The 26,830-nt window shown below is 35.9% G+C and overlaps 1 protein-coding gene across 2 annotated transcripts; it reads left to right on the forward strand.

The window, feature by feature from the left end:
- Positions 1–349: 349 nt before the first annotated feature.
- LOC137250964 (very long chain fatty acid elongase F-like) lies at positions 350–24,176 on the forward strand. 2 transcript variants are annotated; one of them, XM_067784754.1, is made up of 5 exons: positions 350–480; positions 1,078–1,268; positions 7,725–7,868; positions 15,953–16,058; positions 23,448–24,176. In XM_067784754.1, exons 2-5 carry the CDS (start codon positions 1,122–1,124, stop codon positions 24,014–24,016), a joined length of 966 nt encoding a protein of 321 aa, XP_067640855.1. In that variant the 5' UTR covers positions 350–480; positions 1,078–1,121; the 3' UTR covers positions 24,017–24,176. The 2 variants fall into 2 exon arrangements, with proteins under 2 accessions (XP_067640855.1, XP_067640854.1); XM_067784753.1 differs by lacking the exon at positions 350–480 and adding an exon at positions 505–917.
- The last annotated feature ends 2,654 nt before the right edge of the window (positions 24,177–26,830 follow it).

Below are 26,830 nucleotides of genomic sequence, written 5' to 3' on the forward strand. Positions count from 1 at the left end.
TAACGTTAAAGTGAATGTTAAAGTTAAAGTGAAAGTTAAAGTTAAAAGTAAAGTTAAAGATAAGTTGAAGGTTAGATATTAACTTCTCATTTATTCAATATAAGTAAAAAATTTGTTTTCTTATCGGTCACCACGCTTAAAAAGGTTAACGTGAATTAATATCAAAGACAAAACTTGAATTAATATCAAAGACAAAACTTGAATTAATATCAAAGACAAAACTTGAATTATTATCAAAGAAAACAAAATGTTGCATAAATATTATAATTGCATAAGTTGATAATATGCAACAGCTTTACCGCGGCAGTCCCCGAGTGCCATTCGTCCTTTTTTTTTAAACGACGCTGAATTATGCCAAGATCGACAAAGTTTCTGAATACAAGTTGATTTGCTTCAGTAGTTTGCGAGGAATTAGCCACATATAGGCTGAGAATTCAACACAACACGCGCTTGCAAGTGGTTCATTGTTCAACGCACAAAGTAAATAGCTAATTAATTAATTATACAAAACATACTTTTAGAGGGCAATGAATTGTGCGCGCTTGTAAAAAGTTCAACTGCAAGCTTACATTCTCCTATACGCGAAGCTCATTTCCATTCTAGACTCCACAGTTTGAACACTTTGTAAGGCGCGGCAAATTCAACAATGTCAGTTTTATAAATTGCTGGAGTAAATATAATGCCATAAATCGTGAAAGATTTGTTTTTTATATATAACAAAAGTGATCACATGATCACCAAAATAACGTTGGTGTTATTCAATGTGATAACAAGTTTACGAAAACTAAGCCGAAAAGCGTAGCAAAAGGCAAGAATAAGAAACAAAAATTAGAAAATTTTAGTGTAAAAGAAAAAAATGGCTTTCATAACCAAATATATGTATCGGCTACTTCATGACCTCTTTGAGGAGCACAAAGGTGTGTTGTAATATAGAAAAATATGCAGCTATGCAGAAGATTTAATAGCTAATATTATCTACTGTTCTTATCTAACCTATTCGAATTTGTGTTTCGCGTGTGATTATTATGACAACATATTTGTATTGGTGTGTGTGTGTTTTTCTTCTTTCACTTTTAGATCCTCGCGTACAACATTTACCACTTGTGGGCTCACCACTACCAATGGCCCTTAGTATTATTGCTTATTTATCATTTGTTTTACATTATGGCCCAAAATGGATGGAGCAACGAAAGCCATTTAATTTGAAATATGTGATGCGCGTTTATAATGCGATACAAGTGATAGCAAATTTCATTATATTTGTATGTGTAAGTATATCTGCCATTTTTTCAGCCTCCATTAGAAGTAAGCGCCCATAACTTGTATGCAAAATATTTAATTTTGTTAATGGCATCATTACTTTTTTTTCTTCAGAAGAATAATTTTTATACTCAGCTGTGATGAGAGGTTAGGTTAGGTTCAACTGGCCGGTCCATGAGGACCTCACATAGACTGATTGTGTCCGTAGTGTTACCAGAAGTTTGTTTTAACGACCAAACTGAAAAACCCTATCAAAAACCAGGACCTATGTTATAAAATAACTCCGTCCTCTTGGCAAATACTAAAAGCTTCCTAGGACTTAAACCACTTACTGCATCTAGATCTGACAGCTGTATCACTCCTAATAGCTGGAGTCTAAGCCTGGCAATTGCAGGGCACGAGCACAGAATGTGCTCGATCGTTTCCTCCTCCAACCCGCATTTCCTACATCTGCTATCACTGACCAATCCTAATTTAAAGGTAGGTAACGCCAGAAAGCAGTGTCCAGTCAGAATACCCGTCATGAGACTACAGTCCTCTCTTTTTAATGATAGAAGCAACTTTTTTAGTCTAAGGTTGTAAAACCTACACATAATCTTCGACACTTTACAGCCCCGCGCTTGAACCCACGCCTTCCCCGCTTGGTCGATCATGTGCACCTCTCGCCTTCGCTTAATCTCGCCCAGTCTAACTGGGACGTCTATGGAGCAAGCTTCAAGGGATGCGCCCTTTTTAGCTAGTTTTTCCGGTTTTTCATTCCCATTTATTCACATATGCCCTGGGATCCAATATAGATGTATGCCTCTCCCTGTACCCGAGCTGTGATGAGAATGGAAGATAAATGTGTATCAACTAGCGAGTTATATTCTTAAGCCCCTTCACCACGAGCGGCCCGGGCACCGATCTATTAGTGTAACTGCAGACATTAAGTGAAAGTGAGATTTGAGTATATTGGCCAGCCTCAGTGCAAAAGTGTTATGATTTAGTTAAATTTAAAATACCAAGCCTTAATTTATTAAGGCTTTAGGATATATAACACAAAAAATCTCAAATATATAATACAACACCAATTACAATCTAAAATTAATCTCGAAAAAAAAAACTATAAACTAAAATAAGATGTTTTCCTAAAAAATTTTCTTTAAATTGAGAAAATTTTCAATTAATGGTTAAGAATTTCAAATTTTGTACAAAACTTTTCATTAATTTTTGAAAATTTGTTTCTTCAATTTTTTCAACCAAGTACGCTTGATTTAATATTTGGCACAATATTTACAGTAGAAGTTAAATCAGTGAATAAGAGCACTCGACTGTCAACTTGAGCACCTCGACTAAAAATCCATGACCATGATTTGATTTTTATAAAACTTTCTACGTTTTTAGAAAAATTGTTCATATAACCAAAGAAAAAATAATAGTTTTGATTTTTAAGAAAATTACTTATCCAGACTTCAAATTCCAACGCTAAACCTCATTTGCCAAGAATAGCTAAAGCAATATCAAGTGGGCAGAAATGCCACAAAGCACCTAACTGCGTTTTAATTGATTACAATAACTTTTATTTTGCACAAAATTTCATGTGGGGAGGAAAAAACCAATCCATAAGACAGGCTTTAGGATGTTTTGCCTATCCCAACTTCACAAGTTCCCAAATAGGGAATGCCACGTCATTCCTCAAGCCTGTTTTTTTTGTTTACCAAGTTTTTTGGCCAAGTTGTAGGTAACTGGCCCTCCTATACTATATTAATTTCTCTATAAACTCAAAAACTATGCCATTAAACTAAATGACCATATGCTTAAGCAAGAACTGAGGAATTATTTGAGAATCAAAAAAACCGCAAAACTGGGTACTTTTATGGATCCGGATACTTTTTAATATTGGGTAAATTTTTACACCCGGGTTCTTTTTCGGATCCGGGTACTTTTTAATATTGGGTAAATTTTTACACCCGGGTTCTTTTTCGGATCCGTGTACATTTTTAGAGCCGGTAAATTTGACATATTCGGATATCTTTTTATAATAAGTTATAAATCCAGGATTGTATATGTTTGCATCTGGGAACTTCTTTGAAACCGGGTTCTTACATAAAACTGAGTACTTTTTTTGAATATGAGTATTTCTTTTAGATTCTGCTAGGCAGATGAATTCTCACTGAGTAGTTTTTCATGACAGAAGTACACACAAAGTTCCTCATGGAACTACGGGATGGCTTAGAAAGTTAAATATGGTCATACTAATTGTCCCCGAGGTGGTCGGCTTAGTACTTAAATGGTGCTTGTTACTGGAACGTACAGGATCTATATCCGATCAACATAGAGAAAACTCTCCAAAACCTTCGAAAAGTGTCTTAATCGTTAACTCAACAAGAACAACAAGTGTTTCCTAAACCATTGCCGAGAGCCGAGCGTGCATACAAAAAATTTCAGCACGACGATGTCCTATGAAATATCATTTCCCAATTTGTGTATCAGCATGATACCTGTTGACAAACAAGTAATTATGTAGTCCAGAATCGTACTAGATTCCATACTAGTCAGCATATGAATTAGGGTCATACTAATTTATATACAAGTCAGTATCTGCATCAAAATTATACCAGATAGAATACTAGTTGTTATATAAACTAAAATTATACCAATTGACATACTAATTAGTTTATACACAGCTTACTCATAACAGCGTTCTCCGGGCCCGATCTAGCGAAGGTATTTATCGAATTTTTATAATTATCTGGAACAAACGGGTTGCGGTGAAAGGTGTCATATCTCATGGTAGTGCTCACGGAAATGTTCTTTATGCCTTTTGGTGTAGTGCGCGGTGGTTGATGGTGTCAACAGTTTTTGATAGATCGATATGACGAATCCTACTTAGAAAACGCATTGCGTACGAACCGAAATAATTATGCGTTGGCACAATGTAAAACATATATGCATATGTCAAACCGAAATGTCACGCAAAATATACATTGGAAATCGGGTTGGCGTTTTACGCAGTAAAATAAATTTTTGACAGAAAATCTCTTCAGTGCGTTTTATTAGGTTGGCCGGTAAAGATGAAGTTTTGGGTAGTTTATTACGCAATTTATCTGGGTCTTAATGGCGTTTAGCGCGGTGGTAGTGATATGCATTTCACGGAAGCTATGCTGATAGCTGGCTATTCGAATGGGCAGATACGACTCACCATCGTTAGAGTAGTTTACATGCTTTGGTAGCGGGATTATACCTGCCATTTTTAATTATTCTGGAATAACAAAGGCTAAAACGCTTTTCTTTTTATAAGCTTTTATTTAGTTTCACTTTTGTTGTCTGTAATGGAATCTTGCAAGTTAAATTTGATACACTTCCCGGTGTCCGATTGAGCTGAAATTTTGCACACATGTATAACTCCGATGACAATGCAATATTACTTTGTTAGAATTCGATAAATTAATCGATAACACAGTTATTGGTAAAGATTTGTATTTACTTTAGCATAACAGCCTAAGTCCCATACAAACCCGCCGGTACCTATCCGTGGATTGTGATATTTGGACGTGGTGAATCACGCGTGTCACGCGTGGTGAATCTCAACGCTTGCAAAAAGCGGAGACACAACCCTCTGTGGTATTTCTGTGTATAACCAACATTGCTGCATTTTTAAGGCTGTTTAACTCTGTAATCTTTTCTGTAATTTATTTTGCTTTTGGAAAAATTACCTATTTGAAAAAAGCTGGCTGAAAAATATTGGCATAACAGCTTAAGTTAAATCAAGAATGGAAAATCTTGGAAAAGTTGAGCAGATGTGGCAATTTCGCGCGTCCGTTGAACGAAATATTGACAATCTGCTGATCATCGCTAGGAAATTAGCGACATTCCATCAACTAAGCAGCACTTTAGCAATACTACTGTTATTATTTGGCCGCTCAAACACACACATATTAATTGTGCATTAAATCTAAAATATATAAATACACCATAATAATTTACACGGCCAAAGCCATAATAATTTACACGGGTCATCAATTATTTCTTTGATTCAAAATTTGAACTACCAGCGCTACCGTCAACAGCTCAGTGTCATCATTGCCAGTAGCGCCAATAAAACCAAATTCGTGCCTGACACACAAAAGTCGTTTCTCTCAATAGCGCAGGTAAAATGTACTACGCACTCACTACTAAGTAGCGTCAAAAATTCGCTTGGAGTCATTTCGTCAATGAGCTACCATTGAGCTGGTACCGCATTGGTGCTGGCGCCATGCAATTTACATCACTAAAATTGCGCGAATGCCCAGGCTCATGACTTTGTTAATCCAGATGGTGAAAACGAACACTCAAAGGAATGCAACCTTGCAAACAACAGCCGTCATTTTCAAAGTGTAAAAATTCTGTGATACAACGAACGCTAACGCGATTAGGCTCTTATCGGTAAGTGTTGCATACTTTTCTGCGCACTTGATTTTGTTTTACAGATTTTTGGCGATGGAATTTAGCTAAGCGAAAGTTGAAATATTAGCCGTGTTTTTTATACACGCGTATAGGTTTACGTTTGCGCGTGAAAAAAAAGACGCCTATCTTCGCTTACATAATGCTTAGGAGTCCCATCTAGCGGCAGTGGTTAAACAACTAGCTACAGCTACAGCGTGTACCGAAAAGCGGAGACACGACCCTCTGTTGTATGCCTGTGTATAACATATAGCTAAATCAGTTTCGATGAATTGTGAACACACATAGAATACATAGAATTAGTGTAGGGGGTGAAACAAAAACACATATTTCAGTTACATCTACGTATAATGCGTATTTGAATTTATTAGTACACATTTTATGCGCAGCAACTTCAGAGGTGTATTTAAAGTTTGGCGCTTAGCAGTCCATATAAATTATAAGCCTATAGACGTTTACGTGTAAAAAAAAAAAAATACGGCTATTATTTTAAAACAGATTTAACACACAGAGCACAATAAAATATGATTTTAAGTCAGTTAACACTGTTTGACACAATTTTATATGTGCTCTCTGTCAAAACCCAGTTAGGTCTTTAGCAGGTATTCGAATCGAAGAACTTGACTGTTCAAAGTTGACTTCGAAGAAACCCTGTAATGTTGATGCATTAAAAGAAATGGATAGAATGAGAAACGTTACAAATAACTAAGTAAAGTTTACGTAACTAATTTAAACAATATTTTACCCTACTAAAAATTAAAAAGAAAATTCATATTTAAATTAAATTTAAGAAAAAGGCTTTTCTAAGAACAAGCTTCTATTACTTGTTAATAAAACGAACTAAAAAGTAAAAAATAAAATCAAAGAAAAAAAAACTTTTTTAAAAATAAGCTTTTATTATTTTGGTTAATAAAATTAACTAAAAAGTAAATAATAAATTGACTCTAAAGAAATATAACACTTTATAAGTTCATTGTAAGCTTAAACGATAATTAGGCTTTTTCGTCTGCAACAAAAAAATTTTATATTGTACATAATTATATATTTTTAACATTAAAACTTTACACCTAAATTATTAAAGCTTACAGTTTATATCACAGTCCTAATTGTTCTAATAAAAGCGTGTTACATTGCGATAGCAAGAAAATGAGATCCTAAATGTTCTTAATTATACCATCAAAATTTAACATGTTTTTTATTAGAACAATTTGGACTGTGATATAAACTGTAAGATTTAATAATTTAGGTGTGAAGTTTTAATGTTAAAAATTTATATTATGTACAATATAGAATTTTTTTGTCGCAGACGAAAAAGCCTAATTATCGTTTAAGCTTACAATGAACTTATAAAGTGTTATATTTCTTTAGAGTCAATTTATTGTTTACTTTTTAGTTAATTTTATTAACCAAAATAATAAAAGCTTATTTTTAAAAAAGTTTTTTTTCTTTGATTTTTTTAATGCCTTTTTTTAATATGCAGATGTAACGGTGAAGTGTTATATTCTCATGTTTGTGTTTATGTGCCCATTGATATGTACGACTGTGGTATTTATTGCAAATTTTCGGCAGAAAGCGTTAGGGCATTTCATCGAGTCTGGCAGATAAAATTTTTGTCAATGAACTATTCAAGCACGAACTAGTCTGAGTAACTACGTAAGAGACTAGTCAATGAATGCGCGGGTTCTTTCAGATATTGCTAAATGGGGTATATATTATCAGAAGTCCCAGAAATCCCCTCATATTTTTCAACTTTTACACTTCACAGACTTTCATCTAATAAAGTTTTTTTTTTATGATTCGCTCTTTGAAAGAAATTTTGGCAACAGTAGACTTTAAGCAACAGTCCTAAAGCATTTTTATCTAAATTTAACAACTAAATTAACTCAGGCCGAAGAAATATTTTTAAAAGAATGCATGCAGTTAATTCACAGCTGGGTATATAAAGTGTCATTTGTGTCGAACTTAAAAATTTCACATATACGCTGTATAATATATAGTGAGTTTATGTTGCTTTTTTTAACATTTGGTTATTATTTTCACAGGGCATACAAAACTCGTATATGCGCAAAGAGTTTAGCTTTACATGTCAAAAGGTTGACCACACAAATACAGAGCCGTGGATGTGGAATTTAATTTATCTTTCTTATGGTTATTACTTAACGAAGTACTTGGATTTACTTGATACGGTAAGCCAATGACTGACAACTAGGCAACTTTGCTGCTGAAAGCTTGAAAGTATGAGTGTGAGAGAGATTGATAAATGGCATTCAACTTTAGAAATAATTTAATTTGCTATAATTTTAAATTGTTTTTGTGTATAAAGGTTTTAAATTTGTTCATGAAATAAGTAAAAATTACATTATGCCAATGAACCCCTACAAACAAATTTATGCTGCAAGTTGCTCCATTTAATTCCACTTAAATTCTCAATTGTTCACCACAGGGCGGCCCTTCATTAACGAGTGCGCATTAAATTCAAAGTCAATCAAAGTTCAGAAATTTGTAATTATATTTTCTAAAAGCACTGAATATGTTTACATTCGCCAGTATTTAGTAAGTACACACATGTGGGACAGCAAATGCATTAGTCGACAAATTTTATTATTTTTTTAGTGATTGGGATAGATAATTCCAAATGCACCACAATTTCTGCCATCGCAGCAACCGTTAGTTCGTAGAATAAAAACCACCCCGTTTGGAATTGTTGCCCACCACTAGCACTTTCGCAAAACTTCAGGTTGGTGTTCCAAATTTATCTATTTTTTAAGAACCTTCCGTGGTTCCTGCCTTCAGGTTCCGCTTTTTTGCTTTGAGTGTGATTTGATTTGCTTCCACTCTTCTGCGCCGCTAGCAATTTGGCTGCAACATTATTGTCAGTGTTTTGGACGACTCTTTCCTAGAGCAATTTTTGGTTCTAGTTCCTTCGTTATTTTTTGAAAAATATGTGTTCAGCATCGTCTTCGTACCCAAGAACATTTGGGTAACTTAGTAATTTACCTCGCTTCTAATGCTCCGTGCTTTAACAGCAGTTATTAGTTTCGCTGTACATATGCCTCGCTGTTAATTTTCCATCCGTTTCTGCTACACCATAAACATTTATTTCGCAATCTTTTTCTAACGAGTTTCATTATGGCCGACGGATCTTCTTTTATGTTTCCCATAACGTTCTTTTTCTCATCGCTAATAGGTCAATGGGGATTGTTCCGCTAATCACTTGAACGGTTGTGTCCTGATACAGTGCCATAAGCGGAGGCTATTCTCAAATCTGCTGTCTCCTGTACAGCTGTTAGAAGCTTACAATGATTCTTATTTTGAAGTAGGTTTTTCCACAGGTAGGAGCCCTACAGTAAAGTTAATGGGGTACTGTCCATCAGCAGTTTCCTCTTTCTTTCTGTTGGTCCTCCGATTTTTGCTGTGCTTAACAACGACACCCGTTTAGATGCCTTATCGGTCGTATATTGAATATTCGCTCAATATATTTGTCGAGAATAAAAGCTAAATTATTGACTACTTTTTTGATCGTACACTTCTGCAGAAGATTTCAAAGATAACTTTAAGCGGTATATGCTTGTTCTGTTCTTTCTGCTGCTAACTGTAGTCCGCAAAAGTCTAGGCACAATTTTCTACGTATGATGACTAAATCGAGCTTTATGCTTGCTTTTTCGGGCTGTAACGACTGCAGAAATATCGTCTGCATTTTCAACTCAGAACGACTGACCCTCTGAGGTTTAATATATAAGGATGCGATCACTGATGTAGCTTCTGATGACGCGCTGTATGTAGCACGGTATTTGGAATCGCTGCTCTAATACAGCCAGCACTGCAGCCCATATCGCGCTTCTGAAAGCGTTGCAAGGAGGAAAACTCGTTCCGATTTAGTACAAACTGTTGATGTGCCCAAATCCATGTTGATTTATAGTCCTTCTGCTTGTTCTGCCGCGGAACGTGGTTTTGAGAGCATTTCAAAAAGTGTTCCGGCTGGGTCAAGCATACATAACGACCGGAATGCTGATGGTGAATTCGAGTCCCCTTTGTCTTCACCAATTAACATAAGTTGCTGCTTTTTCCATGATTTGTAGTTAAAACAACAAGAAAGAGATACACGGGCCATATCGGACTAGGACAATAATATCCTGGCTTGAAAATAACAAAGCACCGGAAGGTTATGAAGCTAACCGAGATATTGGAGCACGAATTCCAAAAACATGCTTCAGATGTATTCACATGAAACATGCTTTTATATTCGCATTAGATTGTTAGTAAAATCTGGTCAATTCACAAGAAAGGTAACCTACCGAACATCTTATCTTCTGCCGAGAAGTATGTGATTTATATATTTTGCTGTATCCAAAATGACTTTTCGGAAAGTCATGCTAGTAATGACCTTGCCCGGAGATAGGCCGCCAAGTATTTTTTCTACCCTTCTTCGTTATTCAAAAAAGTCCGGTGTACACCGTCCATACAACCTCATTGCATTCAGTTCAGGCTTGCAACCTTTTCCATTCTGTTGAAGTTTTACGGAAATAACCACATCCGGTCTCTTCAATCATGGATTCAATTCAATAAAATTAGTTTTTTTGCAAACTTTCCTGCAGTGCAACTGCTCCACGGTTGTTGCGAGCGTCACACAAATTCCCTCTTCTGTCCCTCAGCGAGAAAATATTGTTGCCCGCAAAAACCAGAAAACTTCCTTCGGAGACCGTGCGGTAAGCTGCAATATTTTGCAGCGCCCATCTGAACTCGACCAAGGTGGTGTAGGCTTTCAATTGTATCGAGAAGGTCAGTTTTCTACCAGATGATTCCCAATTGTCATATACCTGTTTATGGGGATTCGCCATTTTAGGGAAAATCTTCACTTTTGCAGCTACTAGCTGAATAATTAGTGGTAGTTTGACAGTTGATATATCATCTGCAAAAGCACAGAGGCAGGTTGTCTTTTATGTCTAATCCAAGAAGATTGTGGTGACTAATACTCCAGAGGTTGAAACCTAGTCCCAAATATATGGCTGATCTGCCAATTATTTTTTCTTTCCTGTGACCGCGGTCTCTCCGGTCGCATGAAAGCCGATTGATTAGAAGCGCATGCATTTAACAACGATTATCAATTTGGCGGCCACCGTGGAGTGATGGGCAAAGCAACATCAAAATTTTAGAAATAAGGTTTTTAAATTAGAAGAAAATTTTTCAAAGCGGGGTCGCCCCTCAGCAGTGTTTGGCGAGCGCTCCGGGTATATTTCTGCCATGAAAAGCTCTCAGTGAAAACTCATCTCCTTGCAGATTCCCTTCGGAGTCGGCATAAAACATGTATGTCCCGTCCGGCCAATTTGTAGGGAAAATCAAAAGGAGCACGATGCAAATTGGAAGAGAAGCTCGGCCGTAGATCTCTTCGGAGGTTATCGCGCCTTACATTTATTTTTTTTTATCAACTTGGTGCATGGGATAGAATCTCAGTACTCGAAAATGAGCTAATAGACCTATATTTAACCAACGAAACCAATTACGGTTTTAATCTGTTGCAAGAAAAAGTTCTGAGTACTAAGACACATGGAAATGTCAAAAGTAATAAACACCATACAAAAAATCCAACATTCGCAATGCACAGGCGGCACAAAGTTGTGAAAAAATGATTAGTTCAGCGAAAAAAAAAGTAGAAAGAAAAAAAAGCAAAAATGTAACGCCTATGAGAGCAGAGCTATCTTGGGAACGGAGTTATCTGGAGGCTGCTATCTGAAAATTTCTTTCTGCTAAAATAAAAATAAAAAGGTATAAGGTGCGACATACCTGCGAGGCTTCTTCGACCGATGTTATCTTCCCATTTTATTTATGCTGCTTTTAAATTTTTCCTACAAATTGTAAAAACGGGACCTATATATTTTATATAGACTCCGAATAGCAACTGAGAATAGATGTATTTTCCGTGTGAAAGCTCCTTATGTCAGAAATGCACTCAAAGTATTTGCCAAACTACAGCTAACGGGTGAACCTGTTTAAAACTATTTTTTCTAATTCAAAAAACTCTTTTCCAAATATTTTTTTATTGCTTTTCCCGAGCACTATACTAAGGACTTTGGGTGTTGTAGGCTACCACATCACACCACAGCATAGCTGAAATCTTTTGCGACAATTCTGTGTTATATATAGGCCGGGAACCTTCTAGTAGAAACCCGTCATTGAGAAATTTAATAGAAGGAACATATTGCAACTAGTTATGGTATCCATTTAGCTCTGGACTATTGAGACCCACGCGGCATAGGTGGGGTTAAAGGATAGATGAAGTAGTGTAAGTGCTACCGTCCATTGTCCCATAACTACTTGTTATACCCAGCGTGCTTTGCACACAGAGTATGTTAACTTTGATTGGATAACGGTTGGTTGTACAGTTATAAAGGAATCGAGATAGGTATAGACTTCCATATATCAAAATCATCAATATCGAAAAAAAATTTGATTGAGCCATGTCCGTCCGTCCGTCCGTCCGTCCGTTAACACGATAACTTGATTAAATTTTGAGGTAAATTGATGAAATTTGGTATGTAGGTTCCTGAGCACTCATTTCATATCGCTATTTAAAATAAACGAAATCGGACCATAACCACGCCCACTTCTTCGATATCGAAAATTTCGAAAAGCCGAAAAAGTGCCATAATTCATTACCAAAGACGGACAAAGCGATGAAACATGGTAGGTGGGTCGACCCTATGACGCAGAATCGAGAATTAGTAAAATTTTGGACAACGTGCGTGGCACCCCCTACTTTTAAAAGAAGGTTATTTCAAAGTTTTCCAAGCTGTAATTTGGCAGTCGTTGAAGATATCATGATGAAATGTGGCAGGAACATTACTACTGTTACTATATGTGTGCTTAATAAAAATTAGCAAAATCGGATGAAGAACACGCCCACTTTTTTTTTAAAGTGGAATTTTAAGAAAAAATGAAATATCTTTACAGCATATAAGTAAATTATTTCAACATCCAACTCCAGTAATGATATGGTGCAACAAAAAACAAAGATAAACGAAATTTTCAATATGGGCGTGGCTTCGCCCTTTTTCATTTAATTTAGCTAGAATACTTTTAATGCCATAAGTCGAACAAAAATTTACCAATATTTATGAAATTTGGTAAGGGCAAAGCCTCTATGACGATAACAGTTTTCTGTAAAAATGGGAGAAATCTGTTGAAGCCACGCCCAGGTTTTATACATAGTCGACCGTCTGACCTTCCGCTCGGCCGTTAACATGATAACTTGAGCAAAAATCGATATATCTTTATTAAACTTAGTTCACGTACTTACCTGAACTCACTTTATCTTGGTGTTAAAAATCGGCGAAATCCGATTATGACTACGCCTACTTTTTCGATATCGAAAATTTCGAAAAATGAAAAAAAAAAAAATGCTATAATTCTATACCAAATAACAAAAAAAGGGATGAAACATGGTGATTTGATTTGCTTATTGACGCCTTCACATATTCAACTAAGAACCACTCGCTTTCAAAACCTTCATTAATACCTTTCATTTGATACCCGTATCGCACAATTACATTATAGAGTCACCTTTATGGCGATATCTCGAAAAGGCCTCCACCTATAGAACTAAGGGCCGTCCCTTTTAAATAATCATTAACACCTTTCTTTTGATACCCATATCCGGCAAACGCATTCTAGAGTTACCCCTGGTCCACCTTTACAGCGATATCTCGAAAAGGTGTCCACCTATAGAACTAAGGCCCACTTCATTTTAAAATATTCATTAACACCTTTCATTTGATACCCATATCGTATAAACGCATTCCAGAGTCACCACCTGGTCCACCTTTATGACGATATCTCCAAAAGGCGTCCACCTATGGAACTAAGGCCCACTCCCTTTTAAAATGCTCATTACCACCTTTCATTTGATATCAATACCGTACAAACACATTCTAGAGTCACCCCTAGTCCACCTTAATGGCGTTATCCCGAATTGGCTTCCACCTATTGATCTATGGCCCACTCACTTTTAAAATACTCTTTAATACCTTCCATTTGATACCCATGTCATACAAACCTTTCCAGGGTTACCCTAGGTTCATTTTCCTATATGGTGAATTTCCCTTATTTTGTCTCCAAAGCTCTCAGCTAAGTATGTAATATTCGGCTACACCGAACTTAGCCTTCCTTACTTGTTTTTCTTCAAGCTTGGTGTTCTCCGCCTTTAAATTTAAGATACCGTACACTATCATGACAGTAGAAACACTACGTGATCAAATCTGTTTTCGACATAACAAAACAACAATGTTTGTTTTTTTCTAAGCAGTTTATTTGCAACAAACATATATTTTTTAACCTTCACCATGTGTATTTTCCTGCTATTTCACTTGGCATTGAGAACGCGAAATACGACGCAAGACCTTTGATTGAATTTTGTTGTGGAGATTTACACTCTTTAATAAATGCAGTGTCCCAAGTATTGTTTTTTTTTTTAAAGTATCTCTTAACATATACACCAAATCAAAACAAGTTCTGCTTGTTAAATATATAAATCCAAGTAATGTCTAAAGGTGCAAATATATTGCTGCTGCGTTCATAAAGCTGCTCCAGTAAGATTTTTATCAGTAAACAAATATCAATTTTCTATCGACATTATCGTAGACATGGTTTATGTGAAAATAGGATGCGTTTGTTTGTTTTGTGTTTAGCTGAGCAGCAAATTCCCACTAGAAAATATATTTTGTTATGAGCTCTTATGCTTCTCACTTACGATTATACATTTGAAACACCTATCCACTAGTTTTTTAAACCTTACCTCTTAATATACTACTCCGTTCATTAATTTTGACTGTTAACTGAGCAACAAGTTTAAAATATCAAAATTGTTTAAAACAAAATAGAATCTTCGACACATTTTTGCTTTTATAACAAAACCCGAAAAATTGGGCATGCAGACCTTAAAATGAAAGCAGAATTGCTGTTTCGTTTAATTTTATTTGGGAAAACATTTGCGAAAAGAAATCGATAACTTTTCTATAATATATCGATAACTTTAGATAGTAAATCGATATTGGGTATAATTTGTGTATAACAAATCGATTACTTTTCGATATTAAATCGATGTTATATCGAGCGTTTTTGAGACTTTTTGATATTATATCGATAACTTTACGATTGATAGTCGATAACCTTTCGATTAATTGTCGACAAATTTTCAGATAGTACACCGATAACTTTCGATAAACCCTCGGTAGCATTTTGGATAGCAAATTGATATTTTCCGGATAAAAAACCGACTACTTTTCTATAACAAGCCGATAATTTTCCAACGCCAATCGGTAAATTTTCGATAAGAAACCGATAGCATAACGATAAAAAATTCGTAACATTTCGATAACAAAGCGACAGGTTTAAAAAAAAAATTGATTACTTTTCGATATTATATCGATGATATATCGAGTACTTTTTATAAACAAAAGGAATCTTTTTGATGATATATCGATAGCTATTCCATTAATTGTCGATAAAGTTTCGGGTAGTACATCGATAACTTTCGATAACCCCTCGCTGATATTCTGGATAGCAAATCGATATTTTTTGGATAAAAAATTTAGTTTTATATAACAAGCCGGTAATTTTCGAGATTAAATCGATACATTTTCTACAAGAAACCGATAGAACACTGTTACAAAATTCGTAACACATCGGTAACGAATAAGTTTTCAAAAAATTTTGATAGCTATTTAGTAAATAAACAATAACTTATCGGTAAAATAACAAGAACTCGTCTATTAAAAATCTTTGATCATTGATATCCTTTGTTATCGATACCTAATTTATTAGACTTGATAACAAGTCGACAACTCGCCTATAACTTGCAAAATTTATAAGAAATCGATAACTCATCGATAAGATATTGATAGTACGCTTATGACTTGTCGAAAACAAACCTAAACACTTCGATAACAAATTACTCATATGGCGAACCGTTTGCCGGCTACATTAAATATCTTTACTTCCTTACAGGGTATGTACATACATATATACATATACTATGTGTAAGTTACGTTACTACTACAAAGACATATACCAAAGGTCATATCACGTACCGAAGACATAGAGGGATCTGCGAAATTGTTAGCTGAAATTCATTTACTTAAGCTAACAGACTGACAGTAGCACCTAGCTTTTATATAAATTATTCGAACACAAGGCGATGTTTGCATGTTTTTTACATATTATTTTCTACGTTTCTTCTAACTTCATTTCATTTACGCTCTATTTTCTTTACTCGCAGGTATTTTTTGTGCTGCGAAAGAAAAACAATCAAATCAGCTTTTTGCATGTTTACCATCACGCTGGTATGGTTTTCGGAGTTTACTGTTTCATGACTTTCCTGGCAGGTAATTTTCTCGTAAAGAATAAACATTTAAAGGAGTAAAAAAAAAAAAAAAACAAAAACAGAAAATAAAAAAGTTAATGGCAAAAGTGAAGATATGTATGAAGAATGGCGAATGAAACTAAAGTTGAAAAGATGTATTTAAAATTTTGCTTCTAAGTTATCCAGTACATTTTTACAGTGTTGTGCAATGTGATAGCAACGCAAAGGAGAGACAAGGCTGAATTACTTTAACTGAGTGTTTAAAAGAGTGCTAGAGCGCTCGAAAATTATTCCTGCTATATTCTTGTATGCCAATTTTCGGTTTTTGAAGTAGTGAAGTTTTATTTAAGAACAAGTTTTTATTATACTCAGCTGATCAGAGCTCACAGAGTATATTAATTTTGTTCGCATAGCGGTACCCCGTACGGCATAAACTTACCAAGATAGATTAGACTTCTATATATCAAAATGATCTGGGCGAAAAAAGAAATTCATTTAGCCATGTCGTTCGTCTGTCCGTAAACAAGATAACTTGAGTAAATTTTGAGGTATCTTAATGAAATTAGGTATGTAAATTTCTGAACAATCATCTCAGATCGCTATTTAAAATGAACGAGATCGGACTATTACCACGCCCACTTTTTCCTTATCGAAAATTTCGAAAAACCGAAAAAGGCGCGATAATTCATTACCAAAGACGGATAAAGCGATGCAACTTGTTAGGTATGACGCAGAATTGGATGTAAGTAAAATTTTGGACAATGGGAGTGGCATCGCCCACTTTTAAAGGAAGGTAATTTAAAAGTTTTGCAAGCTGTAATTTGGCAGCTGAGTATATAAAGTTCGGCTATATCCGAATTTAGCCGTCCTTACTTGTTTTAATTTTAGTTCTGTAACAGAAATTTCACATTAACACTGCATTGTTTTAGGCGGCACTAATGTTAATTGATAGCAATTTGAAATCACAAGTATATAATCTGCGCAGCCACTAAAATTAAGTGCTCGCTGTTAATTATTAACCTTCATTTGTAATGATGGGTCCAGCCGGACCTTTTTTCATTCACCATTTCTATGCCAGGATATGATTGTATATTTAAACGATTCTTGATATTCTTAGTTATTTATTTTACCATAACTTTTTTCATGCAAATATTTAAAGCGTTTTATCAATAGTTATTAAATTAAGAGTTTCAGTGAAGGAATCATATTGAGTAATGATGGACCTGACTATACACTTACGTATTTAGCGTAGTCTATATAAAAAACAAGTAAGGAAGGTTAAGTTCGGGTGTAACCGAACATTACATACTCAGTTGAGAGCTATAGTGACAACATAAGGGAAAATAACCATGTATGAAAATGAACCGAGGGAAACCCTGGAATGTGTATCAAATGAAAGGCATTAAAGAGTATTTTATGAGGGAGTGGACCATAGTTCTATAGGTGGACGCCATTTAGGGATATAGCCATAAAGGTGGATCAGGGATGACTCTAGAATGCGTTTTTACGATATGGGTATCAAATGAAAGGTGTTAATGAGTATTTTAAAAGCGAGTAATCCTTAGTTCCATAGGTGGAAGCCGTTTCGAGATATCGTCACAAAGGTGGACCAGGGATGACCTAGAATTTGTTTGTGCAATATGGGCATCAAACGAAAGGTGTTAATGAGTATTTTAAAAGGGAGTGGGCCTTAGTTCTATAGGTGGACGCCATTTCGAAATATCGCCATAAAGGTGGACCAGGGGTGACTCTAGAATGTGTTTGTACGATATGGGTATCAAATGAAAGGTGTTAATGAGTATTTTAAAAAGGGAGTGGGCCTTCGTTCTATAGGTGTTCGCCTTTTCGAGATATCGCCATAAAGGTGGACCAGGGGTGACTCTAGAATGTGTTTGTACGATATGGGTATCAAATGAAAGGTGTTAATGAGTATTTTAAAAAGGGAGTGGGCCTTCGTTCTATAGGTGTTCGCCTTTTCGAGATATCGCCATAAAGGTGGACCAGGGGTGACTCTAGAATGTGTTTGTACGATATGGGTATCAAATGAAAGGTGTTAATGAGTATTTTAAAAATGGAGTGGGCCTTCGTTCTATAGGTGTTCGCCTTTTCGAGATATCGCCATAAAGGTGGACCAGGGGTGACTTTAGAATATGTTTGTACGATACGGGTATTAAATTAAAGGTATTAATGAGGGTTTTAAAAGGGAGTGGTGGTAGTTGTACATGTGAAGGCGTTTTCCAGATATCGACCTAAATGTGGACCAGGGTGACCAAGAACATCATCTGTTGGATACCGCTAATTTATTTATATATGTAATACCTGCCAAGATTTTAAGGGTTTTTTATTTCGCCCTGCAGAACTTTTTCATTTTCTTCTACTTAATATGGTAGGTGTCACAACCATTTTATAAAGTTTTTTTCTAAATTTATATTTCGCGTCAATAAAACAATCCAATTACCTTACCATGTTTCGTCCCTTTTTTCGTATTTGGTATAGAATTATGACATTTTTTCATTTTTCGTAATTTTCGATATAGAAAAAGTGGGCGTGGTCATAGTCGGATTTCGTTCATTTTTCATACCAAGATAAAGTGAGTTCAAGTACGCACGTGAACTAAGTTCATTAAAGATATGTCGATTTTTGCTCAAGTTATCGTGTTAACGGCCATGCGGAAGGACAGACGGACGACTGTGTATAAAAACTGGGCGTGGCATCAACCGATTTCGCCCATTTTCACAAAAAACAGTTAGCGTCATAAAATCTATGCCCCTACCAAATTTCAAAAGGATTGGTTAATTTTTGTTCGACTTATGGCGTTAAAAGTATCCTAGACAAATTAAATGAAAAAGGGCGGAGCCACGCCCATTTTGAAATTTTCTTTTATTTTTGTATTTTGTTGCACCATATCATTACTGGAGTTGAATGTTGACATAATTTACTTATATACTGTAAAGATATTAAATTTTTTGTTAAAATTTTACTTTTAAAAAAATTTTTTTTTAAAAGTGGGCGTGGTCCTTCTCCGATTTTGCTAATTTTTATGAAGCATACATATAGTAATAGGGGTAACGTTCCTGCCAAATTTCATCATGATATCTTCAACGACTGCCAAATTACAGCTTGCAAAACTTTTAAATTACCTTCTTTTAAAAGTGGGCGGTGCCACACCCATTGTCCAAAATTTTACTAATTTTCTATTCTGCGTCATAAATTCAACTTATCTACCAAGTTTCGTCGCTTTAGCTGTCTTTTGTAATGAATTATCGCACTTTATCGGTTTTTCGAAAATTTCGATATCGAAAAAGTGGACGTGGTTATAGTCCGATATCGTTCATTTTAAATAGCGATCTGAGATGAGTGCTCAGGAACCTACATACCAAATTTCATCAAGATACCTCAAGATTTACTCAAGTTATCGTGTTAACGGACGGACGGACGGACGGACGGACGGACATGGCTCAATCAAATTTTTTTTCGATCCTTATTATTTTGATATATAGAAGTCTATATCTATCTCGATTCCTTTATATATGTACAACCAACCGTTATCCAATCAAACTTAATATACTCTGTGAGCTCTGCTCAACTGAGTATAAAAATTAATTGCTGGTCGTTAGTTTCGGTAAAACCCGAAAACCACTGTACTGATTTCACAAATTTTTGTTTGAATTATGTTTGAAAGTACAGCGAAGATTTAAGTGGTGGAAAAATATGACAAAAATATTAGAAACTAACTATCTGACACTACAAGCTTCGTACCGCCTCAGAATCCATATAAGTACATGAAAATTATATGCTGTGTGCTAGTTAGACTAAATCGCAAACACCAATTGAACGATTTCTGCAATTTTTGTTTTTTCCCTGCGTAATGGTTGAAGGATGGTTTGGAAAAAAAAGTAGGAAAGACTGACGGACGGTACGACGCCCTTTATTAAGAAAAATTTATATTCCCTTATTCTTAGAAACTATGATAGTGAGATAGGAAGTGGGAACGGGAGTGCGGAGTGTGGGGTATAATTTTGATTGGGGTGGGAGTGAAATATGAGTGGGCATGTAAATAGGAGCTCCGGGAAAGGGATTAGCGAAGTAGTACGAGGGGGATCGGGGGTGGGAATAAGAGTGGGATTGGAAACGCGAATAGGAGTGCGCACGGGGATGGTAATGGGGGTAGGAGTGAATGTGGGAGTGGGAGCGGGAATGGTAGAATGGAGTGGAAGTGGGAGTAGGAGTGCTAGTGGGAGTGAGAGTAGGAGTATGGGTGGGAGTGGGTGTAAGAGTAGGAGTGGGATTTTAACTGGAAACGGGAACTAGGTTGGGAGTGGGAATGGTAAGGAGACAAATGGAATAGTACACTGACAAGAATAATAAGGCAATGGAATATTTTGTAGAAGAGAATGGTAAGGAGAGTGAAGAGTTTATAAATGCAGGCAAACCAAATTTCAGGCAGAAAGAAGCCTGCTGGGTACACTTGTGTTTTATATGTTTTTAGTATATAAAAACAAATTAATTATAATTTTGATATTTTATTTAAATTACAGAATTCCTTATTTGGACTCTGAAGATATTATTATAAAATATAAACTAAACTTCCCGCGAAATTACATATGTAAAATTTGCTTTTGGATCCAGGCAGACCCATTGGTACTCTATAGTCAGGCCCGACGAGAGGGGGAGGGATGGGGGGATTCCCCCCGAGCCCGGGGTTTCTCAGGGGGCCCGCGGTTTAGAGGTACTAAGACATTTTTTTTTTAATTCAGGAGGATCTATAGTTGTTCCATGTGCAAATTTTAAGCCGAATTTCAAACGCAACGAATATTGATAACGAGTTTTTGCCTGAGCCTGAGGAGACTATAAAAACATCAAACAAAAATGTATGTTTACACGAATCCGAAATCGTAAAGTTTTCGTGGTGACACTGATGAAGGTTCATCTTCAAAAATCTTTCAACAATAGCACCAACTCTGTATCAAAGTCCAGATTATTTAAGCGACTTCGATATCAGTACCGTGAATAATAAGTTTTTGCGATCTGAAGATGTCAACGAAATAATTCGTCGAGGTCATCAAAAGTGTCCTGTTATTTTTCCACGTGATTTTCATGACGAAGCATTTCCTACCTCGTCGTTAAACAGAATCTTGCCAAATGGAGAGAAAGTGGAGCGTGACTGGGTAGTGTGGAGGGCCAGTATCAATTATTTTTATTGCCTACCATGTCGTCTGTTAAGCACCAATACTTAAAAAAAAAAATTTGTTCTGGGTATATTCGAAATTCCAGGTATGGAAGAAACGATTCGATAAACTGCCATCACACGAAAATACTCAAGATCACATTAAATGTTATAGTCAATGGCGACCTTTACAAAACCTAATTCAAAAGGAGGCTACAATTGATACACTTATCAATGACCAGCTAATAACTGAAACTCAAAAGTGGAAAGAAATTGTATATAGAAGTTTGGACACTTTTATTTTTGGGTGAAAGAGGCCTAGCTTTCAAGGGCGAAAGTATATACATATCTTGGTGAGCGAAACAATGGACATTTTTTGGGCATCAAAGCCCACATAAGCCTATATGATCCGATACTTAGAGATAATTTGGAGAAAGTTAGGATTTCACAACAGCAGCACAAACGTTTACAAATTCCCCAGACATTCAGAACGAGTTTATAGAAATGTGTGCAAAGCACGTGAGGGAAAACTTATAGATCAAGGCAAGAAATCCAAGTATTTTACTATTATCGTTGATGCTATGACTGATGCTAGTCACGTTGACTGCGTTCATTTTGCGCTAACTCCATTTCAATTTGTAACCAAAGAACTGGTCAGAAAATCGCTGATCTAATTTGCCATACTTGATCGAAGATTATCGTGCACAAGGATACGATAACGGCGCCAATATGAGCTTATAACGGAGCACTACGTCACATTCTCGACAAAAACTCGAACGATGATTACTCGCCTTGTGCAACCCACAATCTCAATTTATGTGGTTTGGTGCTGCAGATTGTTGTGGGGCTGCGATTACTTGCTTCGGAGTTGTACAAAAATGTTTTACTATTTTCAGCAGCACTCCACAACGATGGGACATCCTAAAAAAAAAATTTACCGAGCCCTCTTCATAGTATTTCAGCCAAAAGCCAAATTTGACTGCGCAAGCATACGGCGATGTTACCGGCATTCTCAAGTATATCAACAAGTTCGAATGTATCTTGCTGTCCTCAATTTGGTTCAAAATACTGACTACCATTAATGAAAGAAACGTGGTCCTCAAAGCTAGAGACGTAACCACAGCTGTTGAGGTGACATCTAGATGCCTTATTAGCTGATTTGAACCAATGGGAAACAGTTTTAAACTAATGCAAAAAAATTGCTATTCACTTGAAAAACCTGCCAAAATTTCCGGATATTCGAAAGAGAAACGCCAAAAGACGTTCTGAAGATAATTTAAATGAGATGATTACGGATGATTCAGGGTCTGATTTTAAAAACAATACATTCCTGGTGATCGTTGATTCGGTAATCACTGGCATTAGTGAACGATTTGCAGCTATGAGAAATTAGAGCGAGACGTTTTCATTTTTGTGGCAATTTGAAGACATAGATGAAACTACGGTTCGGGCGAGCTCAGCAAAATTTTTCGAAAAATACAAGTCGGGAAAAAAACGTATCTTTTGCACTATACCTGCCACTGTAGCTAGTGCAGAATATTCTTTCAGCGTCCTTGCAAGAATCAACAACTTTCATAGATCTTTTTTCGATCTAAAAAGCGGGTTTTAGGACTTACCGCGCTTTGTGTTGAATCCGTTTTGGCAAGACAGTCAAATTTTGATATTAATTTAAAAAATTTTGCAGCGAAAAAAAGCAAGAGAAGCCATACTTTGATACCCGACCTTCTATATTGAATAATTAAAATTTATAATCATCATTAAATAAGAAATCTTCTAAAATGTTACAAAATACATAACCAGAAAAGATTATTTGAAACAATATGTGGCTGTTAAAAGAGAATTTTATTTCTACGTTACAATAAAACAGTATAAATTGTAAATGTTCTGTGTTAATTTTATTTTCAGTTCTTAGTCCAAAAATCATTTAGCTGATGTGGCAAAAATTTTTTTTTTATGTAATCCATCAACAATGATTCATGAAGGGACGTTATTAATTAAAATTAATCAAATGTAAAAGTGGTTTTTTTATAGGGCCCGTAAATTTTTTAGTCCCGGGCCCGGATATTCTCTTTACGGCCCTGTCTATAATACAGGTATCCGTCGAAACGAGAGTTAAAGCACTTTCACATTTTTTGATTCAATTTTATTGCGCAACACTGTGAATACAATCAGCATTATTTCTTAATTACATCTCAATAATCAACACTTAATACCATTTACTCTGTTCCATTTTCTTTCTTGCAGGTAGTCATTGCACCATGTTGGGTATTATCAATCTTTTCATTCATACCGTCATGTACGCTTATTATTTTGTGACCTCAGTATGGCCAACGAAAGGGTCCGTATGGTGGAAGCGTCATATAACCCAACTGCAATTGTTTCAGTTTGGCTATTTAATGTTACATTTTGCAATGTCAATTGTTAATAATCACTGTCAACATCCGGTTATTGTATCATTTGTTGGCCTAATACAGAATCTTTTTATGTTTGCGCTATTTTTCGATTTCTACTACAGAGCATATATGCGGAAACCAAAGGTGGAATCAAGTGAAAAGCTTGAAAACCAACAAAAGTTGCAAATACAAACACAGATTATACAGAGCGGCAAAGTGCAAGCACAATTATCGTCCGATGATCAGATTGAGAAGGTGCAGCAGCAGAAACGGGCATCAAAAGCTGCCGAGCAATTGAATTCACGCTTTCATATGACAAGTAGTCCGAATACTGCTACAACAACAACAAACACGACGAGCAGTACGAACAATATTTATACTTTGCAAACATCAAATTTGCTTGAAGCAAAGTGCAGTTAATTTTATATTTTCTTTTAAAGAAATTTTCTTTTGTTTATTTTTATTTTCATAGCAGAAAACCACTTTCACTTAGATTTTTAGTTATATTTACTTTGTGTGTAAAAAAATGTATATGTAGGTCTTAGTGCTTAAGTATTAAACAAATTCAAAGCGAACGTAATTTTGGAATATTTATTATTTTTGCTATCCATTCATAAACTAATTTTTAATATATTTTTCTACGGCATTTCAACTTGTAAACGAGAAAACGTAATTTGGAAATAAGAATCGTCAATTGTAAAAGAGAAAGCGTCACTTCGATAGGAGAATAGTCATTTGCAAATGAGAGTGTAACCGAACATTACATACTCAGCTGAGAGCTTTGGAGACAAAATACGGGAAATCACCATGTAGGAAAATTAACATAGGGTAACCCTGTAATGTGTTTGTATGACATGGGTATCAAATGGAAGGTATTGAAGAGTATTTTAAAAGGGGGACGGCCTTAGTTCTATAGGTGGACGCCTTTTCGAGATATTGCCATAAAGGTGGACCAGGGGTGACTCTAGGATGTGTTTGTACGATGTGGCAATCAAATGAAGGGTGTTAGTGAGTATTTTAGAAGGGAGTGGGTCTTAGTTCTATAGGTGTACGCCTTTTCGAGATATCGCCATAAAGTTGGAACAGGGGTGACTCTAGAATGTGTTTGTACGATATGGGTATCAAATTAAAGGTATTAATTAGGGTTTTAAAAGGGAGTGGCCCTTAGTTGTATATGTGAAGGCGTTTTCGAGATATCGACCAAAATGTGGACCAAGGTGACCAGAACATCATTTGTCGGGTACCGATAATTTATTTATATATATAATACCACGAAGAGTATTTCTGCCAAGATTCCAACGGCTTTTGATTTCGCCCTGCAGAACTTTTTCATTTTCTTCTACTTAATATGGTAGGTGTCACACCCATTTTACGAAGCTTCTCTAAAGTTATATTTTGTGTCAATAGACCAATCCAATTACCTTGTTTCATTCCTTTTTTCGTATTTGGTATAGAATTATGGTATTTTTTTCATTTTTCGTAATTTTCGATATCGAAAAAGTGGGCGTGGTTATAGTCGGATTTCGGCCATTTTTTATACAAAGATAGAGTGAGTTCAGATAAGTACGTGAACTTAGTTTAGTAGAGATATATCGATTTTTGCTCAAGTTATCGTGTCAACGGGCGGACAGAAGGAAAAACGATCGACTGTGTATAAATACTGGGCGTGGCTTAAACCGATTTCGCCCATTTTCACAGAAAAATGTTAGCGTCATAGAGTCTATGCCTTCAGCGTCTGCCAAATTACAGCTTTCAAAACTTTTAAATTAACTTCTTTTAAAAGTGGGCGGTGCCGTGCCTATTGTCCAAAATTGTACTAATTTTCTTTCTGCGTCATAAGGTGTACCAACCTCCCAAGTTTCATCGCTTTATCGGTCTTTGGTAATGAATTATCGCACTTTTTCGGTTTTCCGAAATTTTCGATATCGAAAAAGTGGGCGTGGTTATAGTCCGATATCGTGCATTTTAAATAGCGATCTGAGATGAGTACCCAGGAACCTACATAACAAATTTCATCAAGATACCTCAAAATTTACTCAAGGTATCGTGTTAACGGTCTGACGGAAGGACGGACTTGGCACAATCAAATTTTTTTTCGATACTGATGGTTTTGATAGATGGAAGTCTATATGTATCGCGGTTCATTTATACCTGTACAACCAACCGTTATACAATCAAAGTTAATATACTCTGTGTGCAAAGCACGAGCTCAGTAACTGAAGGAGATTGCGCGAGAGCATTCCAGCATTCAACGTCGTAGTCGAGAATTTTCCCCAAAGACAAGAAACGAAATGCTGATCAGACTATTTTTATTGAATTATGAGAAACTGTGACATCCCAGCAGGCATCTGATTGAAGAGTCTAGGCCTCCCAGGGAGATAAGGTCTTATATCCGCTGGTACAACAAAAAAACCTGTCATAAAACTTTTTAGCCATTTAAATGAAAAAAGCCTAAAAGACCGTCGTAGTCATCATTAAATATTCGGAAAGGTACGGTGCCGATAAATGACTTATGGACAGCGTTTTCCCCGACAAATAACCGAAACTCGCAGCTAATTAAAGCACTATCCCTTGTGAGACGCGCTTCACTCTGGCACACCGTCGATATTATTTATACAGAATAAGCAATGACCTCACGCATGTTAAGTGTCCCCACATGACGCCAACCATCTTTCCCATTTCAATGTAGAACCAATGCTTTTTAAATACCTCATTATACTTCTTAGCTCCCAATCATAGGCAGTGTTGAGAGAGGATATGGTCGCTTTCGTGATGCTAACAGGATATATCGAAGGAAGCTTAATGATGAACTGCATGGTATGTTTGCAGAGGGGTCATGTTTTGGGAATACAAGAAGACGCATTTATTAGCAGAGGTAAAAGGCTGCAAAAGACAGATGGATGAAGATTTATTTTCCCATGGTACTTCCACATGGTGAAAGTTATAACGAAACTGAGATGAATGGCCAAACTTTCTACATAACTGTCACGATCTCCTAGGCGGTTAAGCGCCAATTAATGATAATGATGAGATGGCAAACGAAAAGAATAAAATAAAAACTGCAATAAAATCACCAGTGACACACTTTAATAAAAACAGTGTACACCTTATTAAATTATTTAATTAATAGCATAACTAAGCTGACTTTTTATACACAGAAAACCGCAAATATTTTTCGAAAAAATTCGACTACTATTTTTGGCGTTAGCAACCACAGTATGACAATAATAAAGC

Source organism: Eurosta solidaginis, chromosome 4, assembly GCF_040869045.1.
Source record: "Eurosta solidaginis isolate ZX-2024a chromosome 4, ASM4086904v1, whole genome shotgun sequence".
Lineage (NCBI taxonomy): Eukaryota > Metazoa > Arthropoda > Insecta > Diptera > Tephritidae > Eurosta > Eurosta solidaginis.